General features: G+C 42.1%; 1 protein-coding gene across 3 annotated transcripts in view; it reads right to left on the minus strand.

Annotated features, from left to right (window-relative positions):
* Positions 1–27,439, minus strand: part of KCTD1 (potassium channel tetramerization domain containing 1) — a 66,405-nt gene that overhangs the window by 25,137 nt on the left and 13,829 nt on the right. Inside the window, exons 1-2 of one of the 3 annotated variants that reach the window (XM_085220927.1) lie at positions 8,222–8,518; positions 7,523–7,701 (exon numbers count right to left, since the gene is read on the minus strand). In XM_085220927.1, coding sequence (XP_085077053.1) covers positions 7,523–7,686 — 164 coding nt within the window. In that variant the 5' untranslated portion in view covers positions 7,687–7,701; positions 8,222–8,518. Of the gene's footprint in view, positions 1–7,522; positions 7,702–8,173; positions 8,519–27,439 lie in introns of those variants that run through there. The other 2 variants (XM_085220926.1, XM_085220925.1) reach the window with 2 other exon arrangements.

The raw sequence follows: 27,439 nt of genomic DNA on the forward strand, positions 1-27,439 counted from the left end.
CCAATCATGGAGCTAGTATCAAGTCTTGGCAAAGAGAAGATTTCTCAATGTACAGACCCTACAAAAGTAGTTACTGACATCCCTCCTCTTTTTGATTGCCATCTCGATCCAAACCATGCGACCTCACATAGGCCTACTGGTAAACAGACCTCTGAACCCTGCTGACAATATGGATTCCAACCTTCTTTTCTCTCAAGACAGAGATCTGCTGACTCAGAGGACTACTAGCCTCAGAAATAAGGGGACAAAACATTTCGCTTTGTAACACTCCTGAATATACAGATTTATTATCCTGAATATTTCCATCTGCACTACCATACTCATGCAGCCATGGATAAAAGCATGAACCCTGCAATACGAAGTTCATACATTTACTTCTTATCAGTCTCCATGTGCCCACTATCCACTATCTTGATTTCACTATTCTATTAGATATTTGAGTACACAAGCATATAACAAGTAGAAAACACCATTTTTAATCGACCAAACAACTAATATATCAAAACAATTTTAGTAACACTTAAAACATAAAGACATGAGCTCGATGGTTCAGTGATTACTCACTACCATCTACTGACCACACAATATGAAAACCTGCTAAACTGATGACACTGTTTCTTTCACCCAGTCACTAGCCACAAGCAAAAGCAATGACTTGCTGACCTTGCAAGGCAAACATAGTACAGGACTAAGATTCAGAAAATATTCACTCCTACCAAGGTGACAGTGATGTCTGACCCGTGGTGATCATTAATTGAGACAAAGTGAGGTCAATATGTATCTTGAGCTCAATATATGCACCTAGAGATACAATTAATCTTCAACCAGAAAATACCCCTCTGAGCTCTTTATTGACAGACGTGTGTTACAAAAGATTTCTCTTCACAATATCAGTTGCGAAAATACTATAAATTTCTTGAAATAGGCATGGAATACACTATCATTCACTGTTCTATTTTCCCCCAGATTTGTATAGTTGGTTACAGCGACCAGAACAAAGCACAGACCAGCAGCCTAGGAGTAAGAAACAGCAGATGACAGCACAAAAGTTTTAAACAATGTTGGACTAACTGTACTCCATATGGTCTTTCTGAATCAGCATTTCATTTTTTACTGATACACGCTCCTGATGATTCCAACATCGTCAGCTGTTTCTAGCACAGCTTCTGGTATCTATAAACATTTACACATAGAGTTAGCAATCTTTCACACTTTCAATCATCATCCCAAAGCATTTTACAAATTGCTTTTTTTGTTAACTTTGACAGGAAGCAACAAAACCTCAAAGTTAAGTCAATTATCTTGGGCCACAGAACAAGTCAGTGATGGTCTCAACGTATTTTCATATCCCAAACTTTTTCACTTACCACAATATCATACAGCTATCAAAGGATAAAATATAAAAGGTGAGTAACTAGACGAGCAAGCCAGGCTAGATAACAAAAATGAAACTGAGCCAATACCTACCTTTTCTATCCATATCTTTCTAGGAATGTTACAAAATACTAAAAAAAAAAAAAAAAAAAAAATGCTGCCTGGACCACTCGAATCAAGGAAACTGCCTGAGCTAGTGCATAACTATGTTCAAAGCTCTTCAGGGAGTTGGCTCTTTACAGCCTGCAGAAGCAAGAAAACTGTACAAGATCTTTAGTATGGTGATTTAAGAAGTATTAGCTCACCAGCTTTGATGATGCTACTCTAGAAAGATCACCAAATAGTTCCATTGATACAGATACTTCTTCAAAGAAGATGAACACAAATAAGAGGACTGGAAGAAGGACGTAATAATTCCCATTCTATTAGCATTTCCATAAAAACAGAAAAACAGCAAAAAGCAAATAAACAAACAAACAAAAAGCACATAATTAGAAGATTTTGTATTTATTGTTTTTGAACTACTAGCATCATGTGACAATAGTTTGAAAGGTACCATCCAAGGTGAGTAGGAAATGGGTAGCACAACTACTCTCATGACGGTGTTGCAGAGGCAGTGCTATGCAAAGTGTGAAACAGCCCCACCACAACAAACTTCCTATCTAAAAAGAAGCCTCCAGCATGGTGCTGCAAACTGCAGAAGTACGTACTCAGGGCAAAGACAGTGTCTTCTTCTGTGAACAGTATTCAGACAGCAGAATCTGCCAAAGCTCTGAAACAAGTGAACAGTGTTGTCAAGAGTATATCACTGGAGGTCCATATGTAACCTATGGGATAGGTTACATATCTACCTAAGGATAGATAAGCCCTGTTCCCAACCTGCCAGTAAAGGTCAAGGACAGTCTGGGCATTCTCCTAAGTAATTTTGTGCTACTGATGCAAAAGAAACTCTCACCAACCAAAAAAAAAAGTCAGTGTCCTAACTAGATCCAGGTGTGTGAAATTTAATTTCCCTGAGGGCTGAGAGGGAAGATTGGGTAAGAAAACTGGGACATGAATGGATTGGTTAATATGAAAACCTGAAATAGCCCTGGGCAGAAATTTGGAAGAATTGTGAAATGCTATTCAAGAAGAACCCACCTTCATATGCAGGGAGTAACTCAAGATGGGAGATGTAGCAATGCAAACAGATGCCCCAACAGATTGTAGAAGGAAAAAATATATAATGCTTTTAATGAAATCTTTCAACTCTACACTGAGAATACAGGATGTGGCAATTTGATGTTTTGGAATTATGCAAAGGTTTGTACTGTGTGACTTGGACAGTACTAAGTAGAATTTCATATGCTTTGAACTTGTAATAGACCACACTGCTGATACAGTCGATAGCAGATATCAGAGAGCTGATTCCCATACGATCAAAGTCAAACATTTTTCCATTTAGTCGTGACAGTTGTTTGACTTTGTCTTAGCCTGGTGCACAAAACCTTTTGGTACTTACCATACAGACAGCATAAAAGCTTAGAGGTGTAGAAATGCCATCTCCAAGCAAAGGGTTTGATCTTATGCAAGATGATAATGCACTAAGAGAAGGTGACTAAGCTGCTTAAGTTCAACAATCAGAACTAACAGGCTTGTGCTTCCTCTGCTCATAATCAGATCTCTACTAAAACCTCAACCTGGTTTTCTCAGACTCCTTGGTGACCATGAGAAAGGGTACCCATCTTCTCCAGAATAAAAACCATGAGGCTTACTCTGGGCTGTCGAAAACAGACTAATTTCTGAAAAACTTCCTTTGCAAAAAAAAAAGCAATTAAAAACACAAATAAAACGGTGCACCCAAATTCTTAATAGATAACAGTGTGTTATGAAATATCCTGCACAATCTAGTTCAAAACAAACAAATTCCAAAACCACAGGACTCCTCACAGAGTACAAACAGCATTGTTTGGTTTGCTCACATAGATATATGCATAACCATTGGTTAACAACTGAGGAACAGTCTGCACATAGGAGAATGCATCACAACTTACCGTCTTCTTGGTGGGAGGTGCACAAAAGGACATCTGTCCCTGCACAAGCATTAAAAGAAAACTACTTTTTTTTTTCCAGCAAACTGACCTTACATTAGGTCCTATTGGCAAACACACTGATTCCAATTGCCTCTTCATGAAGCTTAGCTCTGGCAAATTGTGTTATTCAGCTGCATGAGATCACGTCTGAGGCATGCTCTCACTGATGTCTTGGGAGATCCTGAAGCCTGCTGATGCAATGCAATGATCATATGGGATCTTCCTTGTGAGGACAGCAGGAATATAAGCTGGGATCCCCTAAATTCTATACTGCTGATTTTTATTTTTTTTAATGAAATGTAAGCATTATTTCAGCTTCAGAAATTTTCATTCCAGGCTTACTCAGTTCAAACCAGCACAAGATAAGCTGCTTGTCTGCTGAATTGCTTCATGGTACTAGCCTTTGACCAGAATTCAATTAGGCCTCAATTCCTTGTGTTCTTTGTATGAACATTTGAGGGAAGCCCACAGTGGTCTTTCCATAGGAAGGGACAGAGACAGCATCAGCAGCAAGATGCTTTTCTAATCTTTCCTAGGTTCTCTTTGGAGGAAAGGATAGATATCTGTCAGTACGAATTTTAATACCAAATTATAAATTGCTTTCAGGGATCTAACAAAAGAATTATGGAAAATGTAACCTGCAAACTGCAAAACTTTACCTGGTACTAGTTAAGGAACCCTTTCCAATTCCCATTGTATTGTTCAAGAAGAAGAGAATGGAGAGGAACAAGATCAGTTGTTATTAAATCCAAAAGATGAAGGAACAATACACGCTCCCAAGCAAAGTGCTCTATCAGGATGGGTCTCCTCCACACTGGCAAGTCATAGTGACTCCAAAACTGCTGCTTTGGATATCACCCTTTCAATCTTACAAAGAAAGATGACTCTGGTACCTGGCCCACAGATGAAAGGTTCATTTTAGGCTTCTGGCCCTTAGACTACATGTAATACGAGTCAGGAGCCTAATGACTTTCGTGTCTCAACCTGTTAGATGCTGGAGCCTGCAACCTATGCTTTGACTCATCCCTGGAGCAGTACTCTTTCAGGCAAGATAATCAAGACCTTATTCTTGAAGCAATACTTCATGTGACAGTGAGCCTCAGGAGGCTTCAACTCACCCAAAAAAGATCTGTGAGACCCTGCCATAGTTTTGATCTCATTCACAAATGTGATATTGGTAGAAAAAGAAAACATTAAACAAAGTTGACCAAAACTTTGGACTAGAGTAACTCAGTGCTAAAAAAGTCTGCTGAATACAGACTGACCAGGTCAGGCTCTGAGGAACAATCTGTACTAAGGTCCAAACATTACTGGGTAATTAGCATCTATAACTCACCATACACACACGTGCACAACGCTGGAAATAAATTGTTAAGATCTCATAGGCAAAAAACAAACTACAGTACCGTGATTGCCAGCTTATTGCTTTATGCCACTGTCTTGACATCCAAACGAGTTTAGTAATTGTTCTTTTGAAGCTGATGTTAACTGATGTTAAAAAAGAAATATCTCAAGTTCTGGAAGTAGCTGGGAATTCCAGAATCTAATAGCTGTGCTGGAATTATTCACTCATCAAGGGGTTCAAAAGACACTTTCTGTCAGAACTGAGACATAAATGCATGTCAGAACGACTTGAAACAGAATGACTATAACTTAGAGTTTGGATTTTCTATACATTATGTTTGAAGAGCTTTAAAATGTTTAATTTATTAAACTGACTTTGATACTAGAGGCAGAGCTCCCACTTTAAAGTGTTACAATAACTCAACTGAATGTAGAATGCATTAAGTTTAAATTCCACTGCCATTAAACACTTAGGAAATATACTTCAGTTTCTTCACTGAAAAAGAAATACGCTGTCCTGGTGAATTCAACATGGAAACAGAAGCTGCACGCATTAATAGCAACAGCCTCTCCTGCTGCACTGCAAGAAGGCATACAAAGCAAGAAGGCATTTCCCAACTGTCAGACACTGTCACTACCCCAGCTACAGAGGAAATGCTAGATAATAACCAATCCTAGAAGCTGAACACAACCAGGTCCTAAGAAAAATTCTTGATGTGGGTGGGTTCCATTTTCGAAGAACAGTTTGAGTTTTTCCAGACATTGCTTCAATCTCTTAAGGCAGGCCTGTGGTCTGGCAATGCTTCTATTACTTCTCTCTGCCTGGCCTTCCTTGAAGAAGTGTCAAAAGAAAGGCCATGTGTCCAGCTGTTTCTCTTTCACATGCTTTTATTTACATTCTCTTCCTGTCACTGTCAGGTCTTAGTGTTAGAAGCTCTCCTCCAGTCCTACTTAAAACTATGCTGACAATGCTGCAGAGGCAGTAGTAGCAGTGAAAACTACTCTTAGAACAAAACTATACTCCGTGAAGTGCACCTTATGCCCTTTGAAAAGGCAAGTTAGTGTTGTGGGATCAGGAAACTCATGAAATTATTCCCCACAACCCAGTAAAAAAGAGCTGATGGAAACAAAAGCTTAGCAAGACAAAAGAAATTATCTAAATAAATGCTTCAGCTGTGAATTGCTGTTACTAAAATAGCTCAAAATAATGAGCAAAGGTGACACTGGAGATCAGTCATGTGATAGGACAATAATTAATAGAGGGAATTGCTCGTGAAGCAGAAAAGGAGAATTGGCTTGCTTGAATTGCAGTAAGGATCTTTCTGTCTTTCTGGGTCCTTGCTAAATGAACCACTTAACTGAGATTCAACTAGAGTGACAGGATGCCACCAAGACATCCTATCATGGACTAGCATGAGTACTTCCATTTACTGTAAGATTCTCTTTAATTTCTTTAGGTCTCAAAACAAGAATTAAAAGTCTCATTGTGATGTAGAATGCCATTTAAATCATTTATGTGATCATCATTCAAAAAAAAGCGATCTCAGTGCTAATAAGGTGACAATGCTGCCAAATGCCTATGGCCAAGGATCTGATAGATTGCACTGCTCTTCTCCCACTAATCCCCCATGCACTAATCCATCTGTCCCGTTAGACTGAGCCACCTCTCTGCAGAAGTCACACATCAAGGGGGCATTGGGACCCCTTTGGGTCTTCTGCTCCTATGAACCCATAGACCTACGCTGACTATACTATGCAGAGCTTCTTTCTCAGCAGTGCAGAGCTGAGAAAGAGGAGTACAAGTGGGTGGGGAGAAAGGGAAGTTGTGGCTTAAAATTCTTCCACCCCTACTCATATGCTGGTGAGGAAAGACCATGAAGGTAAAAGTTTTCCTTCTATAGTAGGTATAGGCTAATGCTGCAGACACAATCAACCTCTGATAGCCACTTTTAGAATTACAATATCCTGCCATGTTTATCTGCCACCACAACTATGAAATGTTCCCACACTATATGTTCAGTGAACCCATTTTCTTAAAACTGCACTTCTATTACATCTACTCTATATACATACAACCCTTTACTCATGCATTCAAAAGCTTTCTAATTGCTTAATTCCATTAAGTTACCAAAGCCACATATTTTCCATTCACAAGATATATAAAGTGAGAATGTGAGAATTAAGAGTCTAATTATTTGAAAAGTCCTAAGATGCTATAAAAAGTATGAAGTTAATGCTGTCCTATGTTTTGTTACACCTAACCTCATGTGACACATCTAAGAGTATACTTTGACAGTACAGGAAAAAAGGTCTCCAAAAGACCGAAAAAAAAAAAAAAAAGTTAAAGGTTGAAAAAAAAGTGAGAAAAAACAAATATCCCAACACCCCCAACTTTGGACTTAAATGCAGTATTTGTACAGCTTTTGATTGTAATAAACCACAGAATGGATGCCACTGCAATGGATGGCAAAAAAACTATGGTAGAAAGTCAATGTTCTTTACTTTGTTATGGTATGTAAACACAGGGATCTGCAAAGATGCCATTTGCCTGAAACACAGTGGATCAGAGAAAGAAAAGTCAGTCTCTAACCTCCTATGAACAAAGAAACCTAATTTCATTTCGAAACAAAAGGAACTAAATTTATCGCTCTAAGACAGCCCCAGGACGTCCAAGCATGAAATTGAAGAAAAGGAGTTGCCAAAGACATGCAGAACAATCTTTTTAAAGTTACCTGGAATCAGGATATTTTGTAAGCGTGGCCAAGCTGCTGGTATACATGTGCCCACCCACATCAATGTGAACTGGTGCGTTGGATTTTGTGAGTTGTGCTGGAGTGGGGATGCCTTGATTGTTCAATGGAGATGCAGGGGATCTAGTGATCAGAGGTCTTGACATATTGGGCCGACTGTCCTGTGAAGAGATAGACCCGGGTTAATGATCTTCTTGAAAACCTCGCAGAAACCCACAGTCTCCAGTCAACAGCACTGTCTTGTAGCCTCAGCTTACCATTTTCATCTTATTAAAGCACAGATAAATCTTTGGCAGTTTTTAAAATCAATCCATCTGTAAGAGTCTTAACTGGCTGCGTTTCAAAGAGGTAAAGCATGGCAAAATGCAGTGACCGAGCCCACAAAGTAGAAATCACGTTTGATACAGCAAGTTCCTCCTGAACACTGCTCATGACAGACGACCCATACAGACAAGAGAAAGAAGCTCATTCTCGTATTTCAGAGCTGATAAAGTCTCTGACAAAAGCACCACGAGCCGCAGACAGAAAGACTAAGAACAATTACTATTTTCTTTAATTAAAACCCACAGGTAGAATTTATGTTCCTTCCCAAGCCCTCAGTCATTGCTATGCAGTCAGAAGAGAAATACGAACCCTCAACTCCTCCATTCTGCACACTCTTCTCTCGAATTTCCAACTCACATAGCACGGAAACAGAAGCAGAAACACCTGGACTAGTCAACTGTTCACGCACTGCACACCGCTGGACATCGGCAGCCTTTGAGAAAGACATCTTCCATTTAAAAGTTACACGGATGGCGAGAGCTGCCTCTGCGTGCCCCACATAGGCGGCGGGTCTGAGTGGCTTCCCCAAGCAGGCGGGCTCCCCGAGTGGAGCGGGAGCTGATGCTGATGAAACCAACTTTTAGTCACAAAGGCAGGGATGTAATGCCAGCAAGCAGCGTGCTCCTCGTCTGCGCGCCCGGCGGGGTGGGGCAGGGCAGAGCCATTTGCCCGAGCCAGTAAGGCAGGCTGTATTCAAAGCTGGGGATTAAAATAGAAATGCGTTCGAGAGCGGTTTTGGGACGACCGCGCTTTCTGCTGAAGGAAAGCTCCACACTGGTGGAATCTTATAGAGATGCCCTGAGAAATAAAAGCCCTTGCAAATTACGCAGTTTTACATTTAAAAGGTAAGCAAAGCAGTGAGAAGTCAGATACACTTCATCACAAAACTCTCTTTGTTCTTTCAACACGTCTTTTAGCTGCAAAACCTAATGGCTTCTTTGTAAACATCTCGCAGAGCTGGGTACTAAGCCTCGCCGAAGCAGAGTTACGGGGAATTTGGACTGGCGAAGCCCTTCGCTGTTGAAAACATGTATGTTTTTCATGGCTGTTAAAGATTCAAACCATAAAGGCAACGTGAGCCAGGTAAACGTCTAACCGAAATGATTTACAGGCCAGCGTTGCACAATAAATCCAAGTAATACGTAACAAAAGGCATCTATAAACCACAAGGTACTTAACTAATTTTCTTTCATATACAAAAGCAAGCTTTGGTCAAATACTGATAAAAATGAAGAAGACGAAGAAAAACGCCTAGTCTAGATGTTGGAGTCGGGGGGAGTGCTGCTTGTTTTGCTTTTTTTTTCCCCCCCTGTTTCTACATAAGCAGAAGTTAATATAAATTTGCAGAAATACCACTCTTAATTACTACAATTGCTTGAGGAGGTGCCTGCAGCACAATGAAGACAAGTCCAGACAAAATACGGTACACACGCTATGCAAAACTAATGTCTGCTATAAATGCTATGTGGTACAACCACCACCCAAGATGTTACTGATCTGCAGCAAGGTACTTAGCAAAATAATGAAGAAAAAATTAAAAATGATGACTGGAAAAGTGGAAATAAGAAGGCAAGAAATGATACTGACTGAGGATAAAAGTGTGCACAGTGGGGTATGGAACACATTCCAGTGCTCAAAAGCGGGCAAGCAATTTGAAGAGCCAACAAAGAAAGCTGAGACTAAAAAGAAAAATAAATTCTGTAACTTGTATGGAATAGACAGCGTTACTCCCCTTACTAGGATTCTCGCTGTCAGAAAAACACAGCCCTGTAACAATTTAGCAGACCGCAGCACTGTGGAGTCTGTAGTAGTTTTTCAATTGGACACATTCTCCTGTATATCCTGCCCAGGGCTGCTCGGGAGAAAATGAACAGATTTTCAGGGTTAATATTGTAGTTAGGCTGGGACTTCATTCAGCAGAGCTGTGATAATGCTGGGCATATGAAACAGGAGGAAAAGGCATGGGATAAACATCACCGCAAGTATGGGAAATAGCTCAAAGACTGTGGGCATTTCACAAGAGAAAAAAAAAAAAGGTAAGAAAACAGAACTGGTTTCCAAAAGTGAGACATAACCAAGCAGCCCTGTACACAGTTTACCCATTAAAAATCCCAATAAATAAATATCTAGAACTATATTAAAACCATTGCTATTTTATTTCACCCTCCTCCTTTTCAACATTCCCCCTTCAAGCTAACTGCATCATTCTGCCTCAAGAAACAATGCTCGAGTGTTCAACATTTAGATACTAAATACAATAATCTAATGCTGCTCCAGCCCTAGCTTACAAAGATGAAACTCATTCACTACTCCTTTGGCGACCACTGTGAAATTATGCAGTGGTAGCTCTGCTATTCCACTACTTCTATCCAGCTGCCCTTGAGAAATTGATGCAGAAATGGGATTCAGAGAACCGAGTGATTAAAAAACAGCTTCTCTGTGTGGCACATCCCGCCAGCATAGCAGAGAAGATCATTGTTCAACAGGCACGGTGTTAGACCACTCTGCTTAACAGATTGGAGTTAAATTGTTGTATTAGTTCAGCTATGGAGACAGTGAGTTAGGAAGATAGTCTCCCTGCAAAAACATCCAAAACTATCACAAACATGAATTGAGCAAGCTTAATAGAAAAAAGTGGTTACAGTTAAGGCACTACTGGTAAATTAAACTTCCACTAACCTGAAGTAATTACAAATACCATTCCTTAGAAACAATTAGAGGAATGAAGGGAGCTGTAGAAACCAAACTCAGCAGGATCCAACCGATTACAAGCTACTTAAAATAGCTGGTGACAAGAACAACTAAAAGGCTCCTCGGCAGCCTGCTTTGGTGTGCTCTGTCTCACGTAGGTCCCTGTGCCCAGGAAGGGTTTGTAATTCAACCATGGCTGCTCCCACATGGGAGGGAGATTATGGAGGTGGTTTTCTGCCTTGGGAAATGCACTGACTTCATTCATGAGTGGGACACAAAGCACAGACAGTATCTGTGCTGGCTATAGGATCAGTAACCTTCCTGCTCTGCTAGCAGTTCACTTTTCCACTTGGTATCTTTCCTTTACAAATATTTCAATATTTATCCTTTGAAAAAATTAAATAAGAACAGGAAATCCCAGGTTTCACAACACTTCCCGTGGACTGAAATACTTGAGATACTTTGTGAAATATCTATCATTATTTCTACTCCAGTATTTTGATCCCAACAACTTTTCAAATTAATGAGTTCCGATTTCAAACAAACTTATTGCTCAAACTACATACTCAAAAGAGCTACTAAAAGCTATATACTGGGCAGGTTAAAGATATTTAAGTCTTACAAGACGCTGCAGTTTTGGTTCAGCACGCAAAAGTACTTCCCTATTAGAAAAACAATTTGGTCTCCTCTGTTTACTTGCTGTTACTAGAGGGAGTCTTCAAATAACAAGCAGTTGGTAGGTCCAGGTCTTTCGAGTACATCTGAATCCACTTCTCACTTTCTGCCCTATGGGAGCCTTCACGTAGAGTCAACAGAACCAAAAGTAGCCTTATCTGAACTCTTCTCTGAGTCTACAAAAATCCTTAGGACCAAGAAGGCTTTCTGTCAAACAGTGCTGAGGATCACGGTGGAAACCTTTCAGATCTCCTCACTTCCCTGCCTTTTTTTTCTTTCTCACCAACTCAGTCAAATGGTATTGCTAAAGAATAAGCATTTACATCCAGGCTGGAAAAAAAAACAAAACTGTAGGACTGAGATGTGCACCAGAACATCTGGTCTACCAAAGAACAACACAATAACCATGTCAACCTGGTGGCAATTGGAAGAAATAAGAGATATCTGAAGAATACAAGGTATTACAATGTACTGCTAAGAGTACAAAATCAAAGAGACAAGATGCTCTGAAAATATTTGCTCATGTCAGGCTGCTCTGATTAGAAGTGGTTTCAGAAGTGTTATTTACACTCTGTGGTCTTAAGCAAAGTCATTTCAGTTCCCTTCTCATGCCAAGAACCTTGACAAAAACCACACCACTACAAGACAACCCAAGCACACTCAAGTGCAAAGCATCTACTTAACTCCCATGACCAAGAGGATCATTTCAGGCTGTGGGTCAAGGCATATCTGGCCAGGGTTAATAAAGCAAACACACTGCCCATGAGCCAGCCCAGCTCAAGAAGAAACGTATAAATGCTACTCCGTATGCTTCAGTTCTAGTCTTTGTACCAAACTGTAAAATTATTGGATCCTCCCTGTCACAATTCAAACAATTATCCCTGTTTAGAAAGTCACAGTTGTATACTTCAAACATTCTTGGACTTTTCAGGAGGAGATGAGAACAACTTGTCTCACCTAGGCAGACCAGAAGAAATGATAATCATGCAAGAGTTCATTGTAACAATCCAATCATTATATTTTCTTACAATAGAAAGCCATAAGAGATGTTTCTCTTCACAGCTTTCTGTTGAGGAACCACCTGAAGTGGCAGAAGTAGTCAGCATAGTCACACCAACAATTTCCACCAGAAACATCTTTGACTGTACATATCCCACTGCGTGGAAAATGAACCCAAACAGCTAAAAATCTTCCAAAGATAGAGGCACAAGGGCTTCTTCCTTCAGTACATAGCAGGAACCATTCAAACCTCACAGCCAGCTGTGCTCCTTGACTCTGAAATAACAGTGGGCTGATCCTCAGGGGAGCTTGCAGGGATGCACAAAATACTGCTTCAAGTCCCTCATACAAACCAAGAACATTAAGATGATTCTGATTTGGCTCCTGCAGAAGTGTCCTCATTCTGCGGAGACACTTTTTTCAAAAGAAACATTTCATTAAAGATTAAAAAAAATCGCTATCATGTCTCACCACAATGCTTAAGCAAGTACCCTCCACTTTTTTCCAGTTCAGCAGAAACAGTTACCACAACAAAGAGACTGAAGAAAGCATTTATTCAATATAAACAGTATCAGTACAGTATAAACAACTCCTCTGGAAGGTGTAACAAGCACAAAGAGATACAGACTATGTGTCCGGGAAGCTTGTTCTGCTGGAAGGGGAAAATCCTCCAGGCTAGTGACATCCTCACAATGAGCTCCCTGGTTTTGGCCATGGTATGCCACGTCCACAGAGAACACCAGGTTGTGCTGGCCCCTTGGACAGCCCTGAAAGGTGTTCAGAGACTGTGCACAGCACAGAGTATGCCAGATGCTTTTCAGTCTCCTAATTGCCATGGCGGTGCTTTCTCTTCACCTTCATTCTGAAGAACGGACACAAAGAAGTGGTTCAGACCCTTTGCAAAAAGTCTTTACACTTTTTGCACTTCACACATATCAATGCTCTTTTTTCTTCTTCTTCACCTTTACACTGATGGTAACTCTCTGAGGAGATGTCTGGGCTGTAGTGGTGCCATCAGGTCTGCAAAACAAAGAAGTAACGCATCACCTTCTCTGGCAAAAATCTGCCAATTGTGCTGCAATGTTTTGCCTTTCATCAATATAATCTGAATGCTCTTTCCCTTGCAGCTGCAAGCTTTAAACTGCTGACTCTGAACATTAAGAATTACGTTTATAAAGCAAAACTCCAAAACAATTGTTTGAGTGCTGTGTGAGAGACAGGCCCAAAACACCATCAGATGCAATTTAGTGCCACAGTAAGTTGAGATACTTGGCCCCCTGAGACTCAGTGGTAGTAGTAGAAGAATTATTTTAGATCTCTGGAGGAAAAACCTCATTTTACATCCTGAATGCCTGTCAACATGTGATAGAAGACCAAATTATTCTATACAAGACAGTCAAGTACAATAGAGAGCTTGAGAAGTCAGGACGGTTTCTCTGAGATGCTGAAGCACTGACTGCAGCACAAGACCAACTACTTTACCAAGCAACACTCTACCCAAAACCACTGCCATGTCTGCAGCACTCAGTACAATTTGCAGAAATACAGATAGCAGTGCATTTCATAACAAGGTGTGTGACATGTGACTGCCTGAGACAAGTCAGAGATACTCAGAGGGTACCACAGCCAGGAAATATGGTCCAGGCCATCAAAAGGCCATCAGCTTTGCCCAAAGAGGCTGTGGATGCCCCATCCCTGCAGGTGTTCAAGGTTGGATGGGGCCCTGGGCAGCCTGGTCTAGTATTAAATGTGATTAGTGGCCCTGCCTATGGTAGGGTTGGAGCTTCATGATTCTTGAGGTCCCTTCCAATCCAAGCCATTCTATGAAAAGATAAAGATATGGCTGAAACCAACTCCTGGAGGTGAGATCATCTGTATCATGCAATAGTCCAAACAGCAAAGGTGACTGGGGCTTACCTGACAGGACAGTTTGCTGCTATGTCCTCCTTGTCCCAGAGGTGCTGACCCCAGTGGGCCCTCAAGACGAGTCTCCCTTGCTCCATATCCTACACGCTACTCTCACAGCCTCCTCCTCTGGATGCAGGCATGGCTGGGCACACCAGCCTGTGAAGTGCTGCAAGAGCTGGAGAGAACATGGTTGAATTTCCTTGGCACAATAAGTCTTGCTGGAACTTCATATGAGTTGATCAGACCTAGAATAAACACCACATGTGCAGAGAACCAAGGGCAGGGCAAGATCTACAGGATGAGGAGTATTTCTGCTGGATGCAGAGCACTGGAGGTTCAGGACAGTGAAAAGTGCCCTTGGACAAGATCTTGAAGACTTGAAGAAATCTTGAAATTTTCAAATCTTGAAGATTTAAAAATCCCAAGATGCAGGTAGACAGTGGTCAAGCCTGCAGCACACACCTAACTTCAGCAGAACAGCTCTAACCACAGTTTCATCATAGTCTGACCACTGAGAACTTAAGAAAATCTCTAATTAATTTGAGAAGGAGGCTTTAGGAATAAGGGCAGGACCTACGCTTATACCATCACTGCAGCAAAGGCAATTCAAAAATCTAGTAAAGTTTACAGAGACAGGATTTCTCTCTTCAAGTGCCCAGAAATTTTTCTGAAGATTCCCCTAGGCCTTGAAACTGCATGCGAAAGTTTACCACTGTCCCTCAAGATATTCTATGGTTTGCAGTCTTTATGGAAGATTAACTCAGCCCCTTGCTTGTTTGGATAAGCATAACTGAGGCCAGACCAAATGCTTTCATTTATTACATTCAAGCACTGTATGTAAAGCTCTATACTTCTGCATGTCCTACCCTCTTCTTGCCATGTACACCCTCTAAATGCTGGTCAAGCCAGTGGTAAATGTGGCTGATGCAGGACTTGACTTAAGCCCATAACTCAAGCTGGATGTTCTGTATATATGCAACCCAACACACTATTAAAATAAAATCCATGTTAAACTTGGGGGTCAAGCTCAGGTGCATCACCTCCTCCGGCACACAGCCTCTAGCCACTTTGCTTTCTGTAATGGAAGCAGACTTCTATGGTCTTCAGACTTGCTGCTGGTTCTCACTTGGGAAAAGTGGCATTGTAATTTACAAGCAAAACCGGATTTGAAAGCTGCTCTCAATTACTACACAGCACACAGCTGCCCACCCAACACTCTATAATCACAGGGTATACAACCCAGACCGCTGCCAGCAAAACCATCCCCAAGCCCTTCGGGAGGATGAAGGAGGGCACCAGACCGAAGGCCAACAGACCTGCTGCACCACCTCTAATGAAGTCCTACAATAGGAATGGGACACATGCCTGCAATTTTAGACCGTTTGTTCCACTAGGAGCTGATTTACTCTACACTAGCTTCTACTCAAACTGACAGTAACATTGATTTAGGAGTGACCAAAAGGAAGAGCAGCTCCCCAGCCTGAGCCTCCTCTAACTACATGTGCCCAGCCCCAAATACTTGAAGGCAGGCATAGCCAGATGCCTCTCACGCTTTTGTTCTCACAGACAGAAAGTGGATCCTGCCAGGTACTGCAGGAACTGCTACAAGCCACCAATTGCCAACAGATTCCTCAGCCTCAATGGAGACAGACTACAGTTATCTTGGACACATCCATGCAATTATTTTTCTTTATTTATATCAATAAAAGGAAACACAGAGATGAGGAGTCCCTGGGAAAGAGGCTGCCAGGTCTGAGGAGCCTTGCTCAGTCTGGCAGCCCTGCCCACAACACTCCAGCTGATACAAAAGCCTTTGCTTCCACTGCCCTGAGGACAACTTCATTTATTTTCCTTTAAAGCTGGAAAATAGGTCACTCATTTCTCTTACCTCTATCAAACCTCAGGTAGCAGAAAGAGGGTGAATTTACCCATAACTGTATGAAAGCAAGCACACAAAGAAGTTTTGCCTTCTGGCAGAGGGCAGATGACAGATCAGTTCTCCTTTATATAAGGCCTTAGCTGTTCCAGCGGCAGCCTTGATCCAAACGCCATGGACCACCTCATCCTGGCTGCAGAGGTGTGGTCTGCCAGTGCCTTTGCAGACAAGATACCTGCCCTGGGACTCCATTGGTGCTCTCACCTCCTCCCTAGAAAAGACAGCCACCTGGGCAGCTGTCCCCAGGCTTGGAAGAGCCCAGCACAGAGCAGCCAACAGCTCCTGTTGCAGTGATGCTATATCACAGCCACCTTGGCCGTGAGTAGTATGCAGAGTTCAGGTCAGGAATGGAGGTGGAAAGGAGCAGCTTTGAACACAGGAATCTGCCATCATCCACTCCTCCCAAGTGGACACCCCGTAGGTTAAGCTGAATAAATAATTTCTCTCATACTTCCCACTCAGGTCCTTCATCCACTTCCAGCAGGCACTCTGAGCACGTTCTGTAGGAATCTTCACATATGAAAAACACAAAAGGGAAAAAAAAAACAAGCAACACAATGCTCCTTCCTGAGCCTAAAAAGGGAAGAGATTCTCTTGGCCAGGACCAGCAGGTACATTTGAATGCAAAGTTAAACAACTCTTTAAAGATGGTGTCAAAATTTGAACAAGGAGAAAAACCAACTGGCTACACTCTTCATGAGTCTGCAATTTGTCCAATAATCTCCTGGTGAGAAGAAACACAAAAATACAAGCATTGCTAAAATCCGCCTGTTTTGTTTGTGAGTTAAGATCCTATCAGCAGTACATGAACAAAGATTAGCATCTTGAATTGCAGTCATATCTGAAGATTTTAAAGACTCATAAGAATGCAGACTACAGTGGGATAACTGGAAGATTGTCATTAACTGTCAGAATTTGAAAAATGGGCCTTTTCTGCAAATTTGACTCTCAGCTCCAACAGAAGTAGACCCACAATACTTTATTTAAAGTTAATTTACACTACAGTTTGAATAGCACCTGCCCTTGGGTATGTTCCAGAGGAACGTCTCCCTTTTCACAAAGCCAGGCTAACACCCATTGTAAAACTTCCAGAGGCACATTAGATGTCTGTTCTCCCCCCAGCAATTTCACCCTTAGAAGTAGAAGGAACGCTGCCAGTTACAGCCTGTGCTGAGGAAACATGAGTTATAATTTATCCTGGGAAAATTGCTGAACTGGGAGCTTCTGGTGTGGCATAGGTCTTGCCTTCGCAATCCAATGGTTCTTTTGATTCAGAGAGGCTTTGAAAGGGTGGTGATGAAAAACATAGCCTCACCCTTTGAATCAGCCAGCTGCCTGCTTTCCTTTGCACTTTTAAAATTTGTTTTATTAATTTGCCTGGGAGCAGAAAGAGATAATACTGACCCATATGGAGAAGATGCATTTTTGGACATATCAACAGAATATTATCTACTTCAGACTGAACAAGCAGCCAACAGAAAGAATCACCTTCATATAGCCTGAAGAATTTTATATCTGGAATCACCTTAAGAAAAAAAAAGTGCCTCTGTTAGCTCTTCCTGCCATATGAAACGGACAAATCCTAAGAATCCAATAAAACTGTTTCTGTGAAACGCTGTAATGCACTTGAGCTCTAAGCACTCTCCAGATGTTTCTTGCAGCAACAAATAATAAAATATTCTCAGTCTGAATTGTAATTTTGAAGACACTGTGTCCACTTAGTAATTATGAGACTAGACAATATAATAGACAGATAGCTTCATCTATAACCTCACAGCAGGAAAAAAAGACACAAAAGAGCTTAAGACAATACCTTTGCAATTATCTAATTTACAATTAAGATGTCAACAAAACTGCAACTTTGACAGTTAGAGTTCAAGCTGGTACAGAAATTGAAATACCATGGAAAACTGCAGTGCTAAATTATATATCTTTCACTCCAGGAAGGATGAAATGCAACACTGTAGCCAAAAAGGATCAGCCTTCAGGAGTCCTCTGTTGTTGCAGGCTTTTCCTTCTTTCTATCACCCATTTCCCCTCCCAATGCTGACCTAAGCAAAGCAGTGGTGCCACCTCAAAAAAAAAAAAAAAAAAAAAAAAAAAAAAGATGCTCTACTGAAAACCTGTCAGAGTGACAGAGACCACCAAGAGGGTAAAGGAAATGATAAAGACCAAACTTACTGAAACAACAGGCTTTTCGGAAGTCCTGGTTAATGCAGAGTGCAATAAGGAGAATTTACTCAGCTCTAAAATGATCCCTTGCATTTCCAGGTCTGGCTAAAAGTTTCTCTCTCCTCTTGTAACTCTCATTAAAATTATCAGCCTATATATTTCATAATAAGCAGGAGAATGAAAAAGTCCAAGCACTATCATGAGAGAAATCGCCTTATTTATCATTAGCTATTTCAAAACGCACGTAGGTTACTTAATACCTTGGGACAGGCGGCATAACAACATACAGGTGCTGGGAGAGGAATCAGGCTTATGTTGAAGGCACATACACGAAGTGACACAAGATGGTTGAGGTATCCCAGGAGCAATCCTAGCAAGCTATGGATGCACCACTGCATACAGGAGCTGAGTAAACAGCCCTGAGCTACCCAGATACTTTCCTACCCCTGCTCCATACCGAAACTCTGATGCTCTCTGGATGTTAAAGCCGTCATAGGAGTATTGCTTTGAGGCAGCTAGTGGAAAGGGGCTGAAGTCCTCAATTAAACTTAAAAGGCTTCATTAATGCAGTACTTTTTAGTTTGCTTTTACCCTTTTCTGGGTTTTTTTGTTTGTTTGTTTGTTTTGTTTTTTTTTTCAGTTTTCTTTCTTAAACATTGGAAAAACACTTAGGGATGAAAAGAGAAAAGGAATGGTATCCACACGACTGTGAGGTCAAGCACTGCCTTTTTTGCATGGTATGAAGGGCAGGATTTGAGAAGAGGAGAACACAGGATCCTGCTCTAGGAGGAGAGAAGCGTGCTTGGCAAGACGGCAAACATATGGCATAGGAACAAAGCATACTTTAGATTTGGTTCATTTGATTCCATTATGTGTAAAAGATACTTTTGGATCCAAGGCTAAGAAATACAATTTTGATTATTATTGTTTTCAGACCTGTAGGGATTCCTCCAAGTAATCATAGTAGCTCATACGATAAAAACACTCATTTGCCAGCTAATTTTAGCGCATTTTGCCCACAAGGGTGGATTAACCACAAATCTATATAACCATGTGCTGTATGCACACTGAAGCCATCACTGCTATCGCCAACTTCATGAAGCAGCAGCTGACTAACTAGTTTTAGACAGAATGGTTTCTGTTAACTAGCTCAGCAAACTCGCAATTTCATATTAAAAGACTTCTGCTTGGTCTGACATGCAATAGACCACAAAGACATCTTCAGAATATCAGGAAAAGTGTCATATAATACTCATAAACTTTGCACGGGCTGTTTCTGAGTCTGGTTTTGTGCTTTGATTATTACTAAACACATGTAGTGCCAGTGCTTGGACAACAAAAAACTGAATATGTCTAAAGAAGCATTAAAGACCATGTCTGTCGCTCAGCAAAAAATACCTACTTTAACTTTCTCTAGCTATTGGCTTTTAACATTTCTAACACACAACATGCATTTCAAATTGACAAGCAAGAAATAAAGACACATTATCAAACTCATGGTAAAGATACATATACTATGACATAGAAGCCAGCAATATTTCTGTATTCTTCCAAATGACCAAACGAGACGATTCTGGGACAGCTAGAAAGAAAAAGGGCAACAGGCAGCTTTTTGAAGAAAAAAAAAAAAAGCCAAGCTTATATTACACAAAGTTGCTTCATTTTTAAAACATACAGAAGCTACATCAGACAACCTAAAGGCATGCACTGCCACTGGCAAGATCTGGATCAACCCCATGTGGAAAGAGTTCAGGTATGAAATTTCTCTTTTTGGTTGGTTATACTGTAACTGAGTTCTTGGAGAAGTTGGCCATTGCCAAGAGGTTAGTTAGCCTAATTTAACCACAGCTGAGGCAGTAAGCTTGTGAAACTGTTCTCATTCAAAACAACACCTGAAAAAATCTTTTATCTGTCTGGGGGGAAGACATCATCTAACAAGAGCCACAAAAATCAAATCCAATGAGCATCTTGAGTGGTAATGACCAGTGGTACAAACGAGTAAGCCCATGCTAACTAGGGGACACATCCTCTATAAACAGCTCAGGTCCAAAATTAACCACTCTGAAACTACACCTGGCTTCTGCAACAGACAAAAAAAATACTTCAGAGAAGGATCAAGCCACAGGGACTGGGCAGGATATATTCAGGAGAGCAGTATGAGTATATACTAATTACGTGCTTAGAAGACATGATAATTTAAGATCTGGTACCATTTTTTCCACACAGAGGAATTCAGTGACAGACCATTGCTTCATAGGCAATTCCATATCAGACGCCAATTTGTCAGATTCCCTCTCTGCTGCCATCTGTCACACGGCAACAACACGCATTACATAGATACTGGGATATTGGTGGGAAGGTTCAACATCCGCCGCCACAGCACCAACATCCGCCTCAGATGTCACAGGCCAACATCCTAAAATAGGAGGCATTACTTTCAGAGCAGTCCTCATACATCAAAATTTGTTTGACTTCCAAACAAATCTAACTGGCTTAATATAGCAAAGTCAGTTTAACTTCCAAGGGAAAAAAAAAAATGGTTTAAAAAATATTTTCTACACAAAGTAGGCAGGAACGGAATCCTACCTCTACCTAAAGCAAAACAACCAAAACCAAAACAAACAAAACCACAAAAAGAAAAAAGAAAAAAAAAAAGAAAGAGCAAACCACACAACAAACAATGATTTTGAGACACTGTCCCTTATTTATCAAGGAGACGCCACTGGAGGCTTTTCCCAGGCACACAGGGAACAAGACATTGCATGCTTTGGAGAATGCTCATCAAATGCGCCATGCAGCGGGCTCCTAACACTTAGGCTGTTCTTCACAAAAGTATTGCCTTACTGTGAATAAAAATAAAAATAAAACCATTAGCTTCCAATAGACACCTGAGAAGTGGAAGGAAGTATCACACGAGGAACACTTAACAGCTCATGAAGGGACTGTCACACAGTAACACATCTCAAGGTGTTGAAAGAGCAGATCCAAATTAAATCTGGAGGATAATCCTGCAAAGGACTTTCTCTGGAAGTAGGCAGGCTTGGGGAAAAGGCCAGAAAGCCTAGGACTTGATGCGCTGCCCAACCTTTGTCCAGGGAGGTGGTACAGGACACCTGCAGCATTGTCCCAAAATACTGGGCAGAAAAGCAGGGAGACTGCAGGGTCTCCAAGAGGCGAAAACAGAAGGCAATGGGGAAGCCAAGCGTGCGCTGGGAGTGGGAGAGGCAAGACAAAGCTTCCCTTGTTGGGGCAACAGAGCCCTGCCAGAAAAGGGTAGGCCGGAGGAGGAGGCATTTAATTTGCAAGAGTGTGGAGAAGGGTGGTGAAACACAAAAAAACATTCAATCTTTGCTTTGGTCTCTTCCACGGAACAAAACGTTGCCTTCAGGAACAGCTAAATTGTAATGACAAAAGTTAGAGTTTTTGGAGCAAACAGGAAAAGTTTCAGAAGACCTGTGATGAGCATGTAGCAGAGGGGGCAGAAATTAACTTCAACAATTCCTAAGTGATGGATTTGTCTCATGGCTGTCATCCTAAATCCCATTATAGACATACCCACGCTGAACACTTGATTTCTGCTGAGTGGTACCCTGGAGCTGCAGAACTGAGGGGGATGAGTTAGGGGAAGGAGCGGAGTGGAAGGATGGGATCTCTTCGTGTTTATCAGAAACATTAAATCTCAGGATTTCCATCCATGCTGCCTTGCAGAGGGAACAAGGCTGCAGCCCAGGAGCCAACAAGCAGTGAGGATATGTGTGTGCCTTATTCCACATATTTGAAAGCTGTGTGGAATGAGGTGTGGCAGTGGAATTCATAAATCCAGTCCTAGCTGGAAACAGTGGCGGGTTGCCAACCACGCCATAAAGGTCCTGTCATCTCAGCTCCAAGTAACATCCTCAGGATCCCGATGTTTTCTCAGACTGAGGTGTGCCACAGCTGTAGAAAAGAGTTATAGTGCAGTCACAAAGTGCAATACCTGCCCTATTCACTTAAACAAAACCTCGTAACCCATCTCACCATGATGAACCTCATAATGGGCTCAACACCATGTAGCTTCACCAAGAACAGCACTCCTGCCAACAGTAATTTCACCTGACCACAAGCCAGTCTGGACGTTTCCATGAAGCTGAAACAGAAGTAACTGGTGATGGGTACCCAGTAGCAAGGATGGAGGCCCACCTCACATGACCTCACATGACACAAACTCCGAGTGACATCAGTGGGACTACAAAACCCAGAAGAAATCAGAATGTGTGCCTAAGCTGTTATATTAGAAGAGATTCTCAAACACTAAAAGGAAATGGAAGACAGCCAGCTAGCCAGATAAACTCTACTGCAGAGATCAGAATCATTGATGACTATTATTTTTTATGAAGAGTCTAATAGTACAGTGCAAACGAATTCCTCTCCTCTGAATCCTGGCACCATTTGGTATCTTCAATTCAAAAAAACAACAAATCAAAACCCAAACAACTGCATACCTTTTTTCTTCCTCCCCTTCTTCTCGCTCTTTTGCCATGCTGACGCTTGTTTGCATTATGTCTATTTTGAGCTAAATTAAGTAGGAGCAGCAGAGCTTTGATTCAGTAGTAGCAATAAATGGGGTTAGCCTGGCATTGATCTGTGTAAAGGGGCCAAAGCTGGGACTGCCAGCAGCAAAACGTGGTCAGTGAACTCTGCAGAGCAAGAGTGACCCTGCAGCTGAATTCTTAGCCCTGATTACAACAGAAATAGACTTGCTTTCCTGAACAAAGAGTGTTTCAGACAGCAGATTAGCAAGAGAAAGTGCACTTATAACAGAGGATTGAGGAAACGGAACAAAAATAAGAACCACCACACGCTTCCGAGTATTTTAGATAGCTCCTAAACAGTGCAAAACAAACGCACAGCTTGCTTTGCATTTTTGTTATTCCAGCCAGCACTAGGCCTGAATGCTAAGGAAGATACAGTTTATTGCGTATCAGCTGAACAGCTTCAGCAAGTAAGTAGGCAGCACAGATGAGGAAAAGCCATGTTAAGGACAGCATACTGGAGAAATCAGAACATCTGTCTAGCAATCCTACAGAAAGGGAAGTCATGCTAGCTACAAGAGGCAAGGCACCCTTCATAAATCATGCTTCAAATTCAGACAGCAAATCTATATACAACCAGAATTTCATAATCCTTAGGAACACAGATCAAATCTGCTAGCTCGCAGATGTCTGGGTGTCTGTACTGTTGTGCAATGCAAAAGAGGGAGAGAATATCAGTATGTCCAGTCTCCTAACTACGAGGTTTAATCAGTGCATTCACAATGCGGAACAAAGCGCCTCGTTTGAGCTGCAGACTTCCCAGTCTCAAGCCAAGCAGCGTTGGTCCAGGTCCCTGGACAGGGATCCCACTTAGGTAGGTCAGGATGCAACAGGACTGACTGCTGCCCCATAGGGATCCCAGCTCCTGCAGCAGACAGAGGAAAGTGGGGACTCAGAGATCATCCCACTTCCTCTTCTAACCAATTTCTTTCCCATGTTTCACCATGAATGCTCATTAACACAAGCATTTCCTTAGAACAAGCAGTACAAAATACTGAGTCTAATCTACTGCCTGCCCACAGCAGGAGGTTGGAATTGGATGATCTTTAAGGTCACTTCCAACTAAAGCCATTCTGTGATTCTATGAAATCCTTACAAACAAGCCCATAAAAGCTTTCATCTTATTTCTCCCAGAAAATCCCTCTGAGGATTTCTGTTGCTTGATTTAAGTAGCAAGGTGGGAGGCATGGAGGAAAGAGAGGGTGGTTCTAAGAGCCTGCTGATGCACTGACAGTCCGAAAAAAAAACCAAGGCAGAAATCTGTCAGACTGTGCCCTGTGTTTTAAATGCGACTCTTCTGCCTTGCTGCTCTTTATGGGCTGACTGCAGCCTTTGCTGGGGTTTGTGGCAGCTGCAGTGCCCGAGCACAGGACATGCGGTTGTCACAAAGACTGGGAACTTGCTGACTGATTTATGGAAACTTACAAACCCACAAAACCAGAAGATATTTGTATTCACTCATATCCTGAGTGCTCCTTTCACCTCTCATTGAACAGCTCCCATGCAAGTCAGTGAAAGTTTCTGTATAGTTCAAAAGTCGCTCTCTGCAGACATAAAGCATCACACCACAATGCCCAGACCGAGCAGCTTGAGGCCAGCGTGCCCACACTCGTAACAGCAACACCAAATTAAGCCATCATCTTAACTGGGTAATGGTTATTGAGACATCTCAAATAGATCAGCTCATTATTAAAAAAAAGGCAATTACGGTATATTAGACTTCTCACCAAAACAACAGCCTAAGCTTTAAATTTGCTACGATACATGCCTGACCACCCTTTTTAAATGAGGATAGCTGAGGGCTCCAACTCACCATCACTCAGCAAACAGCTGTGCAATTTGGGACTTCTCCTTCTCACCGCTCCTCTCCCTGGGGTCACTGCCCTGGGGCAGTGCCGGCAGAGCTGACCACGTGCCCGTGCCTTGTGCATGCCCCGTCACCAGCTGGGCAGCCCAGTGCCCATCCCCAGTGACAAGGGCAGCCCCATAAAATCCGCTGACCAGGGCTTGGTGCAGCTGCTGAAGCCCAGGTACCTTCTGCTGACTCTGCAAGGGAGCAAAAGCCTTCTGCAAAGGAGGGCAGCCGAGGGCAGCAGCATCAAGCTAAGATTTGCCAGGGCTTGCCTGCCAGAGGACAGAGTCTGGAGTTTTAACCATTTTTGGCACATTCCACATTCAGTATTTTCAGAAGCTTTCGAGGATGTTTATGAAACAACTGCAAGGTAGGCAACTAAATTCACAGCGGTACAAAGAATTCCTTCCCGCATTCCTCTCCCATGCTCTACAGTCGAACTAAATGAAGATGTAGTTTATGTTTCTGTAATTACAGTTTGTTAAAAGCAGAACAGGTTGTTAAGTTATGGTATGGAACCCAGGAGCTCATACCCTGCTTTGAATGCCGCAGTGGTGTAGATTTCACTGAATAAAAAAAGGCTGGCCAAAACCAGAGGGAATTTGCGCTCTGGTATTGTTCAGCATAAACCAATTTACCTTTAAAGCAATCATGTTAACCAAAGCGATCAATTAGAAAACGATCTTATGAGAGCATTGTCAGTGCACAGCACACTGCCAAGTTTCAGTTATTTAATACCAAATACCACAAGGGTAATACTGCTCGCTTGTTTTATGATGTTGTCGTACCATCCATCTTCTGCCGTTTGCTTTTAATCCTGCTTTTCCCCCATTAAATACTTACAGTATTTATACAGCCTTGTAAAACTCCAGTACAAAAGAATAAGCAACAAGAACTTTCCCCCATACATTACTTCCCAACTTAATTATGTAATGCAATGTGAAAGGTTTATGTACACCAGCTGGATCTCATTACAGCTCCGTTTCTTTCTTTTTAAAGTGCACTTTATCTGGAATACTGAAGTCACTAAGAATTTCACTTAAATATGTTGAACTGGTGCACACAGTGCTGCAGGACGCCAACTCATTTAACAGGCTCACAGCATGTCAGGCTTGTGGACGCTTATTTCGGAATTTTAAAATGCACCAGGTACAGGTAAATATTTGAAGCAAAGTCAGGAGTGAGTGTTTCAGCCTAATTCAGCCTTCCCTTCCTCAGCATCACAGCAGACTGTGGAATGCTCTGCCACGTACAACAGGAATCAGGAAAGTCAGAAAGGAAAAGTTTCAGGAGACCATCAGTATCACAATCCTGCTAAGAGTCAGGGAAGTGTCAGCCCTATAAACTAAACACAGTGCTTCAAACAAGCTGAATTTCAGTGCTGTGAAGAATGTGCTGTAAGACCATCAGTGAGGTTGCTAAATGCCAAGCTGAACCCAGGTAAGCTTGTTGCACACTTCAGGAACCTTCATAGAATGGTTTGGGTTGAGAGGGACCTCAAAGCCCACCCAGTTCCACCCGTGTTGTGGACAGGGCTGCCTGCCCAGGGCCCATCCAACCTGGCCTTGAGTGCCTTCAGGGATGGGGCACCACAGCTTCTCTGGACTTCGGTCCTTTGGTACCACCGACTGAGACATTCCTGTTCAGTCGCGAGGCAAGAGTTGTGGTTTAATAAACTGAGAGAACAAAACCGAGAATAAAAAAAAAAAACCCCGTGCAGTGATTTTATTTTTGTTGTATATTTGACTGTAATTACTGCCTTAAGTAGTTTAATTGTCTGGCATCTCTTCAAGCACCTTGCCTGTGGGGAGGGGAGGCAGGCCAGTTTATGGTTTGTTATTAATGAACAAAGCACAAACAAGTTTACCTTGTCTGTAATCAACATTCCCATCAAAACAGATTGAGAAGAAAATGCAAAGGGGTCCGTTCATCCCACAGACTGAATGCTATTGTGTTAATATCTGATCTTTTCATTACAAATGTCATTTATACCTCAGAGGGAAATTTGTGTTTTTCTAACACCCACATGAGAAGCACCTGAGACCATCACAAGCATGCCCTCCTTGCCCATTTCCCAGTCTCCACAGACACCTGCTCCTGGTCGCTGGCCTAGGGATGGGAGCACCAGGACAGACAGCCCCAGGGTCCAGCCCTGAATGACCTCCCTCACGTACACTCAAGGTGAGAAAACAGGATGTGCACAGAGGCAAAATGAGTTCTGATGTTTGCAAGCAAAACTGTGGGGCCATTTACAACTGCTGCGGAATGACATGCATCCAGCCCTTCTCAGCTGGAAATAATTTTTGCCTGAAGTGAAAACAGAGTGGAAGGAAAACAAGAATGACTGACAAAAAGAAGCCTGTGCAGGACAGAATAAAGTATAGCCCCCTGCTTCATTAAGAAATGATCAGGCACGAGAAGCCATCAGTAAAAGTCAGAGAAGTTATATTGAGGAGGATAAAGCCAGGAGGATAGAGAAGCAAATCGCTATTTTTCAGGGCAAGTAAAAACCACAAAGACAACAAATTTGGTCATTAGTCTTGCTTTTCCACTTAAATTGGTGCAGGAACCCACTGTTTTAGCTAACATCCTCCTTCCAGCCCAGCAGGACACCCTGATGGCAGTGTGGTGTGGGCAGAGCCACAGCCAGCTCACCACAGGGGAGCTCTCTGCTGGTGACAGAGGCAGCTCCTCCTCCCAGCCTTGCTGCCAGCAAAGGTGACAATTAGTGTCATTCGTGCTGGACTCCTCTGCCGGGAGGGAGGACACTC

This window comes from Meleagris gallopavo, chromosome 3 (assembly GCF_905368555.1).
Source record: "Meleagris gallopavo chromosome 3, MGAL_WU_HG_1.1, whole genome shotgun sequence".
Lineage (NCBI taxonomy): Eukaryota > Metazoa > Chordata > Aves > Galliformes > Phasianidae > Meleagris > Meleagris gallopavo.